Source organism: Pleurodeles waltl, chromosome 7, assembly GCF_031143425.1.
Source record: "Pleurodeles waltl isolate 20211129_DDA chromosome 7, aPleWal1.hap1.20221129, whole genome shotgun sequence".
NCBI classification, from domain to species: domain Eukaryota; kingdom Metazoa; phylum Chordata; class Amphibia; order Caudata; family Salamandridae; genus Pleurodeles; species Pleurodeles waltl.
Window position 1 is genome coordinate 60,013,872 of NC_090446.1, and position 14,864 is coordinate 60,028,735.

General features: G+C 48.4%; 1 protein-coding gene across 1 annotated transcript in view; it reads right to left on the reverse strand.

Annotated features, from left to right (window-relative positions):
• LOC138303630 (C-type lectin domain family 2 member D-like) overlaps positions 1-14,254 on the reverse strand; it is a 65,225-nt gene extending 50,971 nt beyond the window's left edge. The window contains exons 1-3 of the mRNA XM_069242928.1: positions 13,221-14,254; positions 11,203-11,316; positions 8,647-8,879 (exon numbers count right to left, since the gene is read on the reverse strand). Of these exons, the coding sequence (XP_069099029.1) occupies positions 8,647-8,879; positions 11,203-11,316; positions 13,221-13,323 (450 nt within the window). The 5' untranslated portion in view covers positions 13,324-14,254. The remainder of the gene's footprint in view (positions 1-8,646; positions 8,880-11,202; positions 11,317-13,220) is intronic.
• Between the last annotated feature and the right edge of the window lie 610 nt (positions 14,255-14,864).

The window sequence follows — 14,864 nt, forward strand, 5'->3', positions numbered from 1 at the left end:
ACTAAGCGAAGAGGGATCCAGCCGGCTTATTTAACCCTAGAACATGGCCCATGAGCCTGCACTGGCAGAATGAAATCAGACCCCACTAGTCATTACACCTTTGATACAGGTCTGTGTTAGGGGATCATAGATTATATCATGGTTGATCTTTCTAGTTGGCACCTTGGTGTTGATAGGACAGTGTCAGGGCGCTCAGGAAGCGATCATCACCATTTAGTTCTCCAACTGTTACTCCAAGCTTTTACCTTGCTTTCCGGGAAACCCGAGGATCACACATCTATATGGAACTGGAGAAAAATAAAATGGGGACAGTAATCTATTGCCAATCCAATAAAAGCATGACATATAATACTATGGGTTCAGGATTCCTGCCTCTACTTAACCCTGAGGAAAGTTTGAAACTCATTGGGCTGTTTTCAATAACATATATGATCAATTCTCTAAACCCATAGCTCATTGCTCGACCGCCAGTAGTGGATGACAGGCTTGGTGTTACAAAGACTGCAAACATGCAAATGAATCTTTACTTATGGTCCTAACAAAATCTAAGATAGATCAGGAACTGTAGATATCACAGCATGCTGTATGGATTGATTGAATGGCGAAAAACGGCATGGGATCATTCTACATGCAATAGCTCGAGGAGGCCGACTCCAAGGCTATGCAAACATTTTTGCACATGATTGCCCATCGCAGAACACCATTTGGAAAAGCCTGAAGTTCAGAACTTTAAAGATTGTCGTTTGATAACTTTGCAGGGCTCTACCTTGATTGGGCAGCACCTCCGGGGAATGGGCTGTAACCTGGAGCTGTTTTGGGGAGGTCTGTAAAAATTGACCCCTTAACACAAAGAAATCCTGGCAGCTATTAATAAACAAGGCAAGGCTCTCTGTTGCAAAAACTTCCAGCTGATTTATGTAAATCAAACCTCATCTTATATGGATGTTTTAGGTTTGTTTTGTTTAATGCCATATTAGGAGTGGCTCCAATACCGCCATCCTAGCTTGGTGCACTTATTTAAGAAGAGAGATGGATGTGATCCCATTAATTACAGCCATATTAATCTTCTGGACATGCTACAAAAAAAATGTTTGCCTCTCTAGTATTTTCCAGACTCGAGGCGTGCGTTGAGTCCAGCTCTATCCCGTCTATAAACCGTGCAAGGCGCAGGAAAACTGTAGCATCCATTGCGTCTTCAGGATGCATTTAATTTTTGAATTAGTTTGTAAAACTGAAAATAGTTGCTTTATATGTCATTTTTGTGAACCTTCGTTCCGCTTTGATAACGCCCTGAGGGACTTATTGTGAAACTCTATAGAAGATAGCTCCCCGAGGACCTTTTCAACAGCTCGATTGGCCTACATGAAAGGAATTTGGATACAGTCATACCAGGAGAAGCAAGGGGAATTACAGAATCCGTTCTGATGACTAAACGCTGCTTACTGCGCCCCCCCCCCACTTTTCCTTGTACATAAAACAAGTGGTTCAGTTTAGCCAGTGTATTAATGATGCTCCCAGCCACGATGGAGCTAAGATCGCCACTTCATTATTTGCTGGCGATACCTTCTTGGTTTCCAGGTGCCCTAATGGCTTAGGTTCTTTTCAACATAAACTGCAGATTTCTGTAGCAGAAAAGGTCCATTAGTTAATATCAACAAGATGAAACTAAAGATCTTCACACCAGGAGTAAGAAACAATTTAACCCTGATAATTCCAGCCTGGAACAGGTCAATGTGTTCCCCTGACTAGGGATTAACAGATCATCCCTTTATTTACTGCCACATCTCTCCAGAATGTAGAATGCATTGGCACAGAGGGCAGGAGCCATGGCCGACTTTACAACAGTAACCCATGAACCCCTGCCTTTGAAGTATACCAAGCACAGTTAGAGAATGCTTCTTTTAATGGAGCAAAACTTTGGGGTCATTCAAACCTTGCCAGATTGTCTATCTGCAAGATAATGTTTTTAATGTTTGCGAAGACTTTTCTCTGGTTCACCAACACCACTCTTGCATTTAGATTTGGGGAATCACCAATGTCACCTCCCAGGACAAACTGAGGCCCACCTAATATTGGTTAAAAGTTGGGGGCACACCAGAGCTCAGTCATGTCAAGGTTGTACTTGATGATGTAATACGTTACCCAGACAGTATAGTCTTGGGGTGATTCAGATATATTAAGAATATGCTAGGATAAATTGGTCTTTCACATCACTGGGACTGCCCCACTATAGACTGTACACCAGATGGGCTCGACCATATGCCAGGAAGTACTTTGTATTTTCTCCTGCTGGGATCTGAGAAAAAAAATACCTCTGAACACCTAGGTATCTCTTTATTAGAGGTGTTGCTGTTATGATTAAAAGTGATCCTCCAAAGGGAGTGTCTATGGAGTTAATGATCCTACACCTTATATAAAAGTAGACATGTTTCGTCCCTAAAGTGTGATAGTTATAGGGTCGTGGACTTTCATCAAAGCTAGATCCCCCAATCGAGGAGAAGATGGACGGCCCTCAAGTAGGTGCAACAGGAGACCCGACACCCTAATGAATGTGTGAGTACAGGGGCTTGTCCCCCACTTCTCTTAAGTAGCATATCTGTCCCAAAAGTTAAGGGATCGAAGACAAGGTGGTCACTGGAGAAACAAACTCTCTATTCATTGCTAAAACGTCTCCAGTCACCTTTCCAGATACCCCGCATGATCTGACATTTTCTACCCTTTTGTTTAACCCACTCTAAGGCATCACAACCCTCCTGGATCATGGCGGGGCTCATACATAAAGTCAGATGGATCACCTTTGCTTCTTCAGCTCTGCCGCGTTCTTTAGAGTGGTTGATGCTCTGGCTGTCTGGTACCTCCTCATTCTAGAGTCCTGATGGTTCCACTTTCCTCTGGTTCTCCATCACTATGACTGTTGCAGTGTCTGCAAGCTGCATTGGCTTCTCCCCCATTCATGTCTTTTTCCCTGGATAGCTCTGGTTTCGTGGTGGGCATCTTCTGTTTTCATATTGCCTCTTGTGTCACCTTCCTACTTGCCTTCATTTCCCTTTTCCTACTCTAATGCCCTCTTTCTCTTAACATGTGCCATGACAGTTCATGATGGAAGTGGATGACTTCGGGAACCGTTGTACTCCGGTAAGTAAGGGTCCTCCATGCAACATACCTCCTCATCTAGTTTCTTACATTCTTGAAATGTGTTTAAAGGGAACCATGATTTAAAAGCCCACATTTCTGTGTTCTTTTCTTTTCCTGTATTTAGTTTCAAAACTAAGATTGCAGTGAAAGGAACCACCAACCCGAATACAGAAATGTGCACCTTAGTTCAGAGCCAATCATCATTTGGGTATGAGATCTGTATATAGAATTAACCATCTTCCTTATAAATATTAGTTGAATTTCTCAATGGTGCACCTGACTGCTGAGCATTACTTTTCAATCACTGCATACCTTTCCTCTCCAGGAAACAGTTATCTGCTAGTTACCAGGAGAGGTACATCTTCCCAATTCTTGTTGATCAGAGACAATAGAGCACCAATACCTAGGTTGGAGGCATCATTCTGCAAAATGATGGGCCTATCAACTTTCCGTGATTGTAATATTGGATTAGAAGCCAATTAGATCTTGTTAGTTTTAGTTCCTCTACTGCCAGATCATTGGGGTCCTTTAACACCTAATGGGAAGAACTCTCCCTTAGCAAAATCAGGGAATGGAGAAGCAATTTTTGAGTAATCTGAGATACATTTCCTACTATACCTTAGTGTTCCCAAAATGTACTAGGTTGTGTTTGTTGACTGGAAGGGGTATAGCTTGAATTGCTATGATCTTTTCTTCTTGTTGCTGTATGGTCCCATCTCCTAATCGATACTCAAGTTATTTAATTTGCTCAGTGCAAGTTTAGTGTGTTTGTGGACTGATGTGCAACCCTGCTTTTCCTGAATGAAGTAGTACAGCAACTAGATGTTTTGGTGTTCAGCACAGGACTAACTAAAAACAATATTATGCAGGGAGGCTTCTGAATGGGGGTAACAAAAGGTGCTTTTAGGGTTTTACTGGTTCTATATGTATTTGATCATACACTAACTCCGTTCTACCTCAGGATTCAGAACACAGATGGGAGAAACAGATAGAACAGTCATCAATTCCAACCTAAATAAAGTAACTCCCCAATTACTATTTTGTTTAAAACAGCAACCGGCTTCTCCATTAAGAGGGCAGCCAGTATGTTCCGAGAACAGAACCTTCCCCCTTTTCAGATGACTTACATTGAAGATTTCTTCTTCCTTTTTCTTAGACAACTTGATCCAATACGTAACTTCATTAATCGTCTCTAAATTAGGGTAAGGCCCATGACAAATAGATAGCAGGTTTCGGCCATTACCAGGTAAGAACAGTAACACCCGGTATCCCTCCTGATTTTCTCTTAACTTAGTGTCCCTGTTGTATTGCCTTTCTTATGCTTTGGCAAAATTATCACCAATTAAATGCTTCAGTTACCCAACTCAGGACCTTAATAGTGTAACATACCCTAAATGGGGGTTTCTTCTGAGTCTCAATCCTAGCGTTCTCAATCAATCCATCATGTTGTATTTGTAGAGCATGGCTTGTTACACATGAGGGTATCCAGGCGCTTGCTGCAGGTGTCAGTCGAAGAGCCAGGTCTTGAGCCCTTTCCTGAAGTGGGACAGTGAGGGTGCGGTGTGGAGGTGAGGTAGGAGGGCGCTCCAGGCTTTGGCAGCGAGGTGGGAGATGGAGAGACCTCTGGCGCGGCGTATGCGAGGTATCTGTGCAAGAGCGTGGTGTAAGGAACGGAGGTTCCAGGGAGGTCGGTGGAAGTGCAGACGGTGGTTCAAGTAGACGGGTCCTTGGTCGTGGAGGGCTTTGTTGGCTTGGGTCAGGAGTTTGAAATGGCATCTATTCTGGCGGGGGAGCCAGTGGAGGTACTTTAAGTGCTGGGTGATGTTGGTTCTCTTGGGAAGATTGAGGAACAATCTGGCAGCTGCGGCCTTGATCGCATGGTGTCTCTGCATGTGTTTGGTGGTGATGCCTGCGTAGTGCGTGTTGCTGTAGTCCAGTTGGCAGGTGATAAGGGCCTGCGTCACTGTCTCCCTGGTGCAGATGGGGAGCCACTTGAAAACTTTGCAGAGCATGTGGAAGCAGACCACCAGGAGACATTCCGGAGGAACGTGTGTCTTCCATAGATCAGAACTTTAGTCTTGTCCATTTTGAGCTTCAGGCAGTTGTACCTCATCCAGGCTGATACGTTCTTCATACAGTTTTGGAAGTTGGTCTTCGTCAAGGTGGGGTCTGCTGAGAGCGAGAGGACGAGCTGCGTGCCATCAGCTTGGGAGATGTTGATGTTGTGCGATATGAGGATGTGTGCGAGTGGTGTCAGGTAGATGATGAAGAGGGATGGGCTGAGGGAACAGCCTTGGGGGAGACAGCAGATGGTGTGTTTGGCCTGTGAGGTGAAGTCTACTATAGTCATCTCCAGCAATGTCTTGGATTTATTTTGGAACAAGAGTTTAAAGGGTGAAAAGAAAGGGCTTGCTTGGACCCAGCACCAGATGGTTAAGAAAGGCTAAAATCAATAGTTTATACAAATACCAGCCTTCATTGCCAAGAATGATGTTCATTAAAGGGAGCTTCAATGTGCCAATATAGTGTTTTTGGAGGCATTCTGTCTGGTGAGGCTAGGCTGATGTTCTCAGTGGTTGGATCCTTAATTGAAAACAAACTTAAACCATTAATTTAGAAATAAAAGGTGCCCCTTTAGGATTTCATTTGGAAAACCTGCCTATGAAAATAAATCCACCATGGCAGGGGCTATTTGATATATCTTGATCTCGAAGGGGTATTGTCTCCAGGCTTTTATACTGGCTACTGGTAAAGGTCCCTCTATATCCTTGGCCACCCTTTGAACTGGGACCCCTACTAAGGGAATGCTCTGCAGGGGGAATTGGCGGAACAGGGTTTGTATGGATTTTTTGTCTGCCATACTTGGCATTCCCAACAATCTCCCTTTATCTGGGTGTAAATTCTGGGATGAGAAAAACCCTACTCAAGAATCCTCCAACCCTTTTTTCTGCTCCAAAGTGCCCCCCTAGTAGATAACTATGAGGTAAAAACAGCCTTGCTGTTTAGCGGGTTCTAGAACTAACAACTGAGGCTGTTACCCTCTCCCTCCCACTATACAATAACTTGTTCCGCTAAAGTACTGAGGACCTACCTAGGTTTCCAGTTTCCCTTTTAAACTTGTTTCCAGGCATTTTGTAGAGTAGGACCGTCTGACTGTAAAGCTATGAGGTTTCTGCCCCCTTTGCCATATTTCATGGGAGACTAAATCTGGTTTCAGGGGCAACCCTGTGTTGCTCTCCTGTTCATGTGCTCTTGTTATGTATAACCTTCCTAAACCTAAATCAGAAATCATTTAAGTAGAAAGGGGGGCTTCAGCTGACTATCCTTTTTCCTCTTAAGGGACCTTTTACTAAGGGAATGTAAGCCAAAGGACATTATTTCCGATACCCATGGAAACTTTTAATGGGAACTATCTCTGGGAGGACTTGTGGGGCTGTACAAGATTTTGATGGATAACTGACCGCGTATACTCCGAACCTAACACTCACCTGTACAGGTCAAGAAAAGGGTGTCCCTGGATCTGTTTTTATAAAATATTGATCTTTCAAGATACCTGAAATCCATAGCTTCCTCTTCTTTCCTACAGGCAGATTCTCGCTATGTGTCTCTGCTTCCCACATTCAAAGCACCGGGTTATTATTGCCCACATCAGGCTTGAGAATGGACGTGAGCGTTGAAGGCTCTACCTTGATCGAACTCGATCTCTGATAGGAGTGGGCGGGAATCAGATCACTGAGGTATATAGCTTGAGACCCGCGGATCCATAGGAAGAGACAGCAGCAAGACTACAGGATGTGACATCAGGAGTTGTAGCTGTACACTCTGCATGTGACAGAAGCATTGCAGAGAATATCACACCGACAGGAGGCGCAACAGAAAGTGTGCAGACATCTGACTAGACAGAAGCGCTCACAAACTGACTCACTAACCCACCTCTATACACAACTCTGGAGGCTCAAGCACCTGCTCCAGTGAGCTCTGTAGCCTACATGCCGCTCATACCATGACTGTACGTGTTCTGTGAGTGGCTGAAGCTTGAACTTCTACTCCTGCAGTGCTGATCTGTTCTGCAGGGAAGTGAAGCATGCACTGCAGTTACCTGTCCTTGCTGCTGCCATACTGGTGCTGTCCTATGAAGACTGGGCTCTTCCACTGCTGTTTCCTTGTCTGGTGAGGGGAAGCTTGCACTGTTGCTCTCCAAGCTGTACCAGTGCAGTTATATAAAGAAGTAACCTCTTCCCTGTCATCCCCTTCCGTGTCTGTTATGAGGGAGAGATGTGTGCACTGCATATGCTCCAGCTGTGCATATTCTGTAAGGAAAGGAAGCTTGCACTATTGCTCCCCAAGCTGTGCCAGTGCAGTTATACAAAGTAACATCTTCCCTGACATCACCTTCTGTGCCTCTTATGAGGGAGAGATGTGTGCACTGCATATGCTCCAGCTGTTCATATTCTGTAAGGAAAGGAAGCTTGCACTGTTGCTCCCCAAGCTGTGCCAGTGCATTTATACAAAGAAGTCACATCTTCCCTGACATCACCTTCCGTGCCTCTTATGAGGGAGATATGTGTGCACTATATCTGCTCCAGTTGTGCATATTCTGTAAGGAAAGGAAGCTTGCACTGCTGCTCCCCAAGCTGTACCCCTTATAGAGAGAGGGATGCTTACACTGCTGCACCTGTTTAGATAAAGAAGTAACCTATTCATTGCCTTCGGTGTCTGTTATGAGGGAGAGATGTGTGCACTGTATCTGCTCCAGTTGGGCATATTCTGTAAGGAAAGGAAGCTTGAACTGTTACTACCTGTTCTGGGAGTAAAAACCTTGTGCCGCTCCTCTTGCTGCTCACACCTATTTATTATTTAATCGTAGTGTCCTGTATACCAGTGAAGATCGTGGTGAAACGTTTCGGTTAACAAAAAATCAGCGGAAATGATTGGCATTGCCAGTGCTTCTTTTAATGCATGACAATGTGCGAGCCAAGATAACTTCCGGTTTTTGTGAGGGGGGGGGGGGGGGGGATGTAAACCGGCAGAGTAACACTGTCTAGAAACAGAAGTGGGTGTGAAACAGTCTAAATGGGTACAAGGAAGTGACGTGTGCAATACGCGTAGAATCCTTTTGTGTAACTGTGTGAAGCTGATAAAAGTATATGATGTTATTTTAAAACCCTGCTTCCATTATTTTAGATTTTCAGAATTTTTTTACCAATATCACTCGGCGCTACCCGAGAGAGCTTCTCTCCGCTCGTCTTTGCCCTTCGCCTCCTTGCACTTTTCTTCCCACCACTGCTAGGTTTCTCTTTGAAGATAAACGCTGGATACAAACTCCTGTCCCTGCTGCCCCCCTGTGCCTCTTCCCCTTCACAGCCGCACAGTGCCCTGGATACACTCTAATGCACACACATTACCTGCGCTTCCCGCTCCCACCGGCCGCCTCTAGAAACAGCTCCCACCAAGTTAACCATTGGATCCTGGATAAAAGAAATAGGAGACACTGAGTATCACGACTCTTACCAGTTCCTGCTGTGTATCAACCAGAGCCAGGGAGGAGTTCAGAGCAGCGCAGGAGCCTCCCCCCTCCGTCCAGTTTCCTTCATCTTCAGAGAAATAGAAACACTTGTTCCGGTACCAGATCCAGCCATCACCGCAAGGGGGCAGCAAGTGACCGTCTTTTCCAGGCTCTGCGTCGCGGCTCTGTGCAGACTCGTTCATGATTTGAAGCTCAGAAAACTGGCTGTTCCTTAGAACTGGTAAAGCAGGCATGGAACGAAAAAGAAGAGAAAAAAAACTGTTCATAAGAAAATGTGTGATGAAATACAGTGAGCACTGCTGTAAAACGTGGTTAAGGACGGTGTACTCCAATCGTCTGGAGTGGGCAGGAACGGCCTGGCCTGTAGGGCAATCGGGCAGTGCCGGGGGCCTGGGCTAGCCTTTGGTGTGCGGGCGGTTTTGGGCCTATTTTATGGTCAGCTGGGCTGGTTCTTACTTTTAATTTATAATGTCCCTGCTAATAAAATAAACATTGCCTGCGGCAAACTGATACCCACGCAGTCTTCCAGACCTTGGAAAACACTTATAGAGCGTCTTTACAAGTTTAAAATTTGCACAACGGGACCCTTGTCTGACTATGCGATTGGCTAACAGGGGACCCTTATTTGGCAAGCACTAGGGGGTAATCTCTCACCACGCAAGGACAGGCACTAGGGGGTAATCTCTCACCACGCAAGGACAGGCACTAGGGGGTAATATCTCACCACACAAGGACAGGCACTAGGGGGTAATCTCTCACCACACAAGGACAGGCACTAGGGGGTAATCTCTCACCACACAAGGAGAGGCACTAGGGGGTAATATCTCACCACACAAGGACAGGCACTGGGGGTATTCTCTCACGACAAGGGCATGCACTGGGGGGGAACCTCTGACGACAAGGGCAGGTACTGGGGGAGGGGGGGGGGTTGACCATTCACGACAAAAGGGCAAGCTCAGGGCCCAAGGACGGGCACTAGGGGGTTATTCTCTCACGACAAGGGCAGGCACTAGGGGGTTATTCTCTCGCGACAAGGGCAGGCACTTTGGGGGGGTAACCTCTCACGAAAAAGACAGGCACTGGAGGGTATTCTCTCACGACAAGGGCATGCACGGGGGTGTAACCTCTGACGACAAGGGCAGGTACGGGGGGTAACCTCTCATGACAAAAGGGCAAGCTCAGGGCCCAAGGACGGGCACTGGGTGGGGGGAGTGATCTCTCATGATACAATGGCAGGCTCTGCAGGGGTAATCTAATGACAGGACAGGCTCCGCAGGAGTAATCTCAAGACACAAGGGAAGTTTCTATGGGGGTAATCTTTTATGACACGAGGCAGTAGGGGAGGTAATCTCTCACAACATAGGCAGGCAGTAGGGGAGGTAATCTCTCACGACATGGGCAGGCAGTAGGGGAGGTAATCTCTCACAAGGGCAGGCACTGAACTTGTCCCAAACGCAGCAGATGAGGGGGTTCAGGGGGTTGGGCTCCTAAACCAAGGATGTGTGGAGGTTGCCAGATGCGTTAGACTCAAAACTGACGCAGTATCCAGGCCTCTCATGTCTGCTAAAATAACTCACAAGGGACTGGATCATAAGGACACCAAATACAGAAGCGCCGACATACAACTGATCGCATGACGTGCACATCGGTGTGTGACTTAAATACAAAACAGTGTCGATTCTTATGCACACCCCTCTTTTACATGATGAAATGCCCCGTTGCCCGGGCACAAGATTCCACTGTTGGAGCGTGGGGTAAAGCAAAGGGGCCCCGGGGGCACGCGCTAAACATGGACCTTCTGGAAGGGGCGGCACTGTCAGTATCTGCACGAGCAGCCTTCCTCTCAGCCCAGGAGGGCGGGTCTCAAGCCCCCCACCCCGGGTGCCAGCAGTCGTGGGGAACCTTCATCTCAGCCCAGGAGGGCGGTTCTCAAGCTCTCTCACCCCCCGGGTGGGAGCAGTCGTAGGGTGCCTTCATCTCAGCCCAGGAGGGGGTTCTGAAACCCAGCCCCCCACCCCAGAATGGAAGCAGTCGTTGGGTGCAGCCACCCTCATGGGGGCATCACTGCCACCTCAAGGGTCTGGCCCCAAACACACAGACCTCAGGGTCCACCATCCCAGAAAAAATAATACAACATGTTGTGAAATCGCGTTTGCCTTGGTGTACAAATATTCACTGTTCCCCAAAGGGGTGCGATGGGATTAACACCTCGGTCACAAGGCAGAGAGGTTTTTGTATTCGTTAATATTCGAGGTAAGATTTCTGTGGGCTGGGCGGACAATATGGAATTAGGCTTCCTTTTTGGGAGATGAGACAGATAAGAGGCGTTTTGTTATTATTTAAACATTATGTTAGTAAAAAAAGATACACATCGGTTTCCTTTAAATATTTGCAAATAGTGTCCAGGCACAATGTTTATTAAACACTTGTATTAATAAATTGAAAGCAGAGCCAGCAGTGACCGCTGGGTGTCGCACGTCCTCCATGTACGAGGTCTGCTTACCAGGGGTGAACCACGGAATGACGTGATCGCTACTCACCCGTGATGTACACTGCGAGCCCCACTACAGTGATGGACAGAGCGGCCGCCAGCGCCAGCGCCCCACGGAGTCTGCGCACTCGGGTCAACGTGGTCCTCACACCGATCTCGGGATCTACAAAAGAAACAGATGTCCTTCCAGCTAAATTTTGAGTTTTTCAGCCATCTTAGGTGTCGCTAAAGAGAGCTTTAAGGTGCGCGCTGGTAAAAGACTTATGCTACATTGTGTGAAATTTGTCTCCGCCAGTAGACGCCCTCTCAAGCGAGCCTTACTGGGACCTGAAGGACGCAGACTTGTGGGACATTAATCCTGACACTCTCAGAGTGCTGCACACATAGAGGTGCCCGATGGGACGGATATTGTAGTCCCCCCTCCTGATTCTGCACTATTGAGGTATTCGGGCTATAGACGTTGTGGTGACCTTTAACTGCGCACATTCGGCGTCAGTAAACCTACATTACATTTTAATATGAGAGCATCACACGTGACGAGTCGGAGATTTATAAACCACGCACAGTCATTCTTGTAATTTAGTTAAACATATGAACATTTTCCACACAAGCGTTGTTAAGCACATGAAATGGCCAGAGTACAATTGTTATCCTGAATTTCACTGATAAGAGATACTAAAACAATGTGTCCCCGGCGGCATGCAAGAGTAAAATACTCTTTATCCTACAATGTCGAGCAGTGAAAAGACGATACGTGGCCTTACGACCACAGCTGTCGACTTCAGAACCGGGAACCAGGTTTGGATCTCGGCGTCGGCTCAACACCTGCTGATTGTTGGCAAATCACCTGATCTCCCAGTGCAAAAAAAATAAATACAAAACTGAACGCGTCCTTGTGTAATGCAACTGGTGTTCATGCAGAGTGCTCCGATACATATGGGTCGTGTTTGCGCTACATAAAAACTGCGAAAAAAAACTTAACTTTGTTACCAAAAACACTGACTGACTCCTGATAAATGAATGTTAAACATGTTAATGTCAGTGATTCAATTCTTCTTCACAGTCCAGGTTTTCCCTCACCTGTGATCCCCTGGAGTGTATTATAATTCCAGGATGGTGTGTTTTTGTTTGTTTTTGTCAAGCAGCACATTACTCTTGTATAGTGCCTACTCAGAACCGAGTCCCTCTAGGTGCTTATAATGGTTAAATCCTGTTTCTTCCATTGCCTGTCAAGGGTGAGAAGGGTGTTCACAATGCATGGCCATCTGGTCCTTGGCCTCTCTGCAGAGAGCACAGACAATGGTCAGGTACTCCCAGTTGTAGCTCTAATCCCAAATGTGTGTGAAGGAGGGAAACAGCTGTCGAGGTGAAAGGAAAAGACAATGCAGCGCTTCCGGGGAGTGGGAGCAGAGAGGGGGGGCATTCAGAAGAAGTGAAATGGGGGCTGAAGAGGAGAGAGATGGGGTGTAAGCTGTGCAGATGGAGATGTGGAGACAAACAAGGGGTTTATGTCCAACAGAATGAATATAACAGGAGTGACAGACACTGAATACCATTACCCCTCCCCAAGTAAACTTTAATTCAATGTCACAATGTCACAATGTCACAATGAAAAAGCAGCTGTATTATTATTATTTACTTACAACTAAATATTTGTTACTCGTTAGTGTTAAACAGCTAAGAAGCAATGCCAAAGCCAATAGTCCTGGCAGGCGTTAGGTGATGTGTTACACATCTGGATGCAATAAGAAAGCTCAGCGACACCAAAATACCGGTCCGGTGGCACACTATGGAAACATTTAGTTTACATGCTAAAGCCACACCCCCAAGAACAACGGCCACGCCCCTTAAGCCGACGCCCCCACCACCTCCAAATCCCAGTTGGGGCCGTGCACTGGCCCCCCTCGGAAGGTCCGCATCTATCACATTAAACGGCCGCACATTTACAGCGGTGACTCCGTGAGGAGAAGGGTCCTGGTGGAAGGGGCGCTGCGCACTAGTGCTGGGGGGTCTGCGCCCGGGGGTGAAAGGTTGGCATTGGGTGGTGCCCGGGGGGCATTGGCTCACCTGGCAGTGCGTACAGAGTCCTCTTATGTTTTGTCCCCTCGGCGCAGCCCCCGGTCACGAGCTCCGGGGGTTCAGCGAGTGCGCGCTCTTCGGGGGCCCCCATGGCCGGGGAGCGAGAGGGGCTCACTCCTCAAAAGTGCACCCGAGGGCGGCTGATGTGAGAGGACTGAAGCCCCCGCTCTTGGTTACACCTGCGCCCTTATGAGGCAACAAGAGATAGTCCTTTTACTGGGTGAAGCGGGGACTCCGATCTGTGCCAGACCCACGTCCCAGGAGGATGGAGGTGCGGGGTCCCCTCACCGCTTCCGGAGTGCCGCTCCGTGGACAGTGTGCACAGAGGGGTCCGGAGTGCTGCTCCGTGGAAAGTGTGCACAGAGGGGTCCGGTGTGCAGCTCCGTGGACAGTGTGCACAGAGAGGGGGTCCGGTGTGCAGCTCCGTGGACAGTGTGCACAGAGGGGGTGGGTCGGAGTGCAGCTCCGTGGACAGTGTGCACAGAGGGGGAGGGTCGGTGTGCTGCTCTGTGGACAGTGTGCACAGAGGAGGTGCGCCGGGGTGCTGCTCCGTGGACAGTGTGCACAGCGGAGGTGGTCGGTGTGCTGCTCCGTGGACAGTGTGCACAGAGGGGGAGGGTCTGTGTGCTGCTCCGTGGACAGTGTGCACAGAGGGGGTCGGTGTGCAGCTCCGTGGACAGTGTGCACAAAGGAGGTGGGTCGGTGTGCTGTTCCGTGGACAGTGTGCACAGAGGGGGTGGGTCTGTGTGCTGTTCCGTGGACAGTGTGCACAGAGGGGGTGGGTCTGTGTGCTGCTGCGTGCAAAGTGTGCACAGAGGGGGTGGGTCTGTGTGCTGCTCCGTGCAAAGTGTGCACAGAGGAGGTGGTCTGTGTGCTGCTCCGTGGAAAGTGTGCAGAGAGGGGGTGGGTCTGTGTGCTGCTCCTTGCAAAGTGTGCACAGACGGGGAGGGTCGGTGTGCTCAAGGCCCCCCTCGCCCCTCAACAGAGTACCCCGTCCAGTGCAAGCCCCTCTCCCCACAGCACCGTGCAGCGCAAGCCCCTCTCCCCACAGCACCGTGCAGCGCAAGCCCCTCTCCCCACAGCACCCCGTCCAGCGCAACCCCTCTCCCCACAGCACCGTGCAGCGCAGGCTCCGACTCCAGAGCGCGTCCGGACACCTTTATATATGGGTATAAGTAGCGCACACCCTGGAAACTGTTATTGAGACATCACCGTGTCCTCCCCTCCACGGGTCACACGCTGGGGTGCAGCCCCCGCCCCGCCCCGCCTCTTTCTATCAGGGTTTCACTTTCTTTATGAGTCCTCGCTCGGTGGGGGGGGGGGGGGGGGGCGTCTCCCCCCGTACCCCCCTACTGTGAATCCCTGCAGCCTCCAGCACAGCACAAGCATCACTGAGACCCGTGAGTCTTCAGCCCGCACACGGGGCGATCCGCGGAATCTGATTCCCGCATCTGACAAGGAAGCTGATCAAGGATTAGTAGAGGCGGCCCTGGATGCTGCGCCTGTGCCTGACAGAGACATTCAGAATGTATTGATGTGAAGCAGACAGGGTCACTACGTGTGTGTGTGAACGCCGGGCTCACACCGTGTGCACCCGACAGACATGCACAAGAGTGCGTGTGTATGTACCAA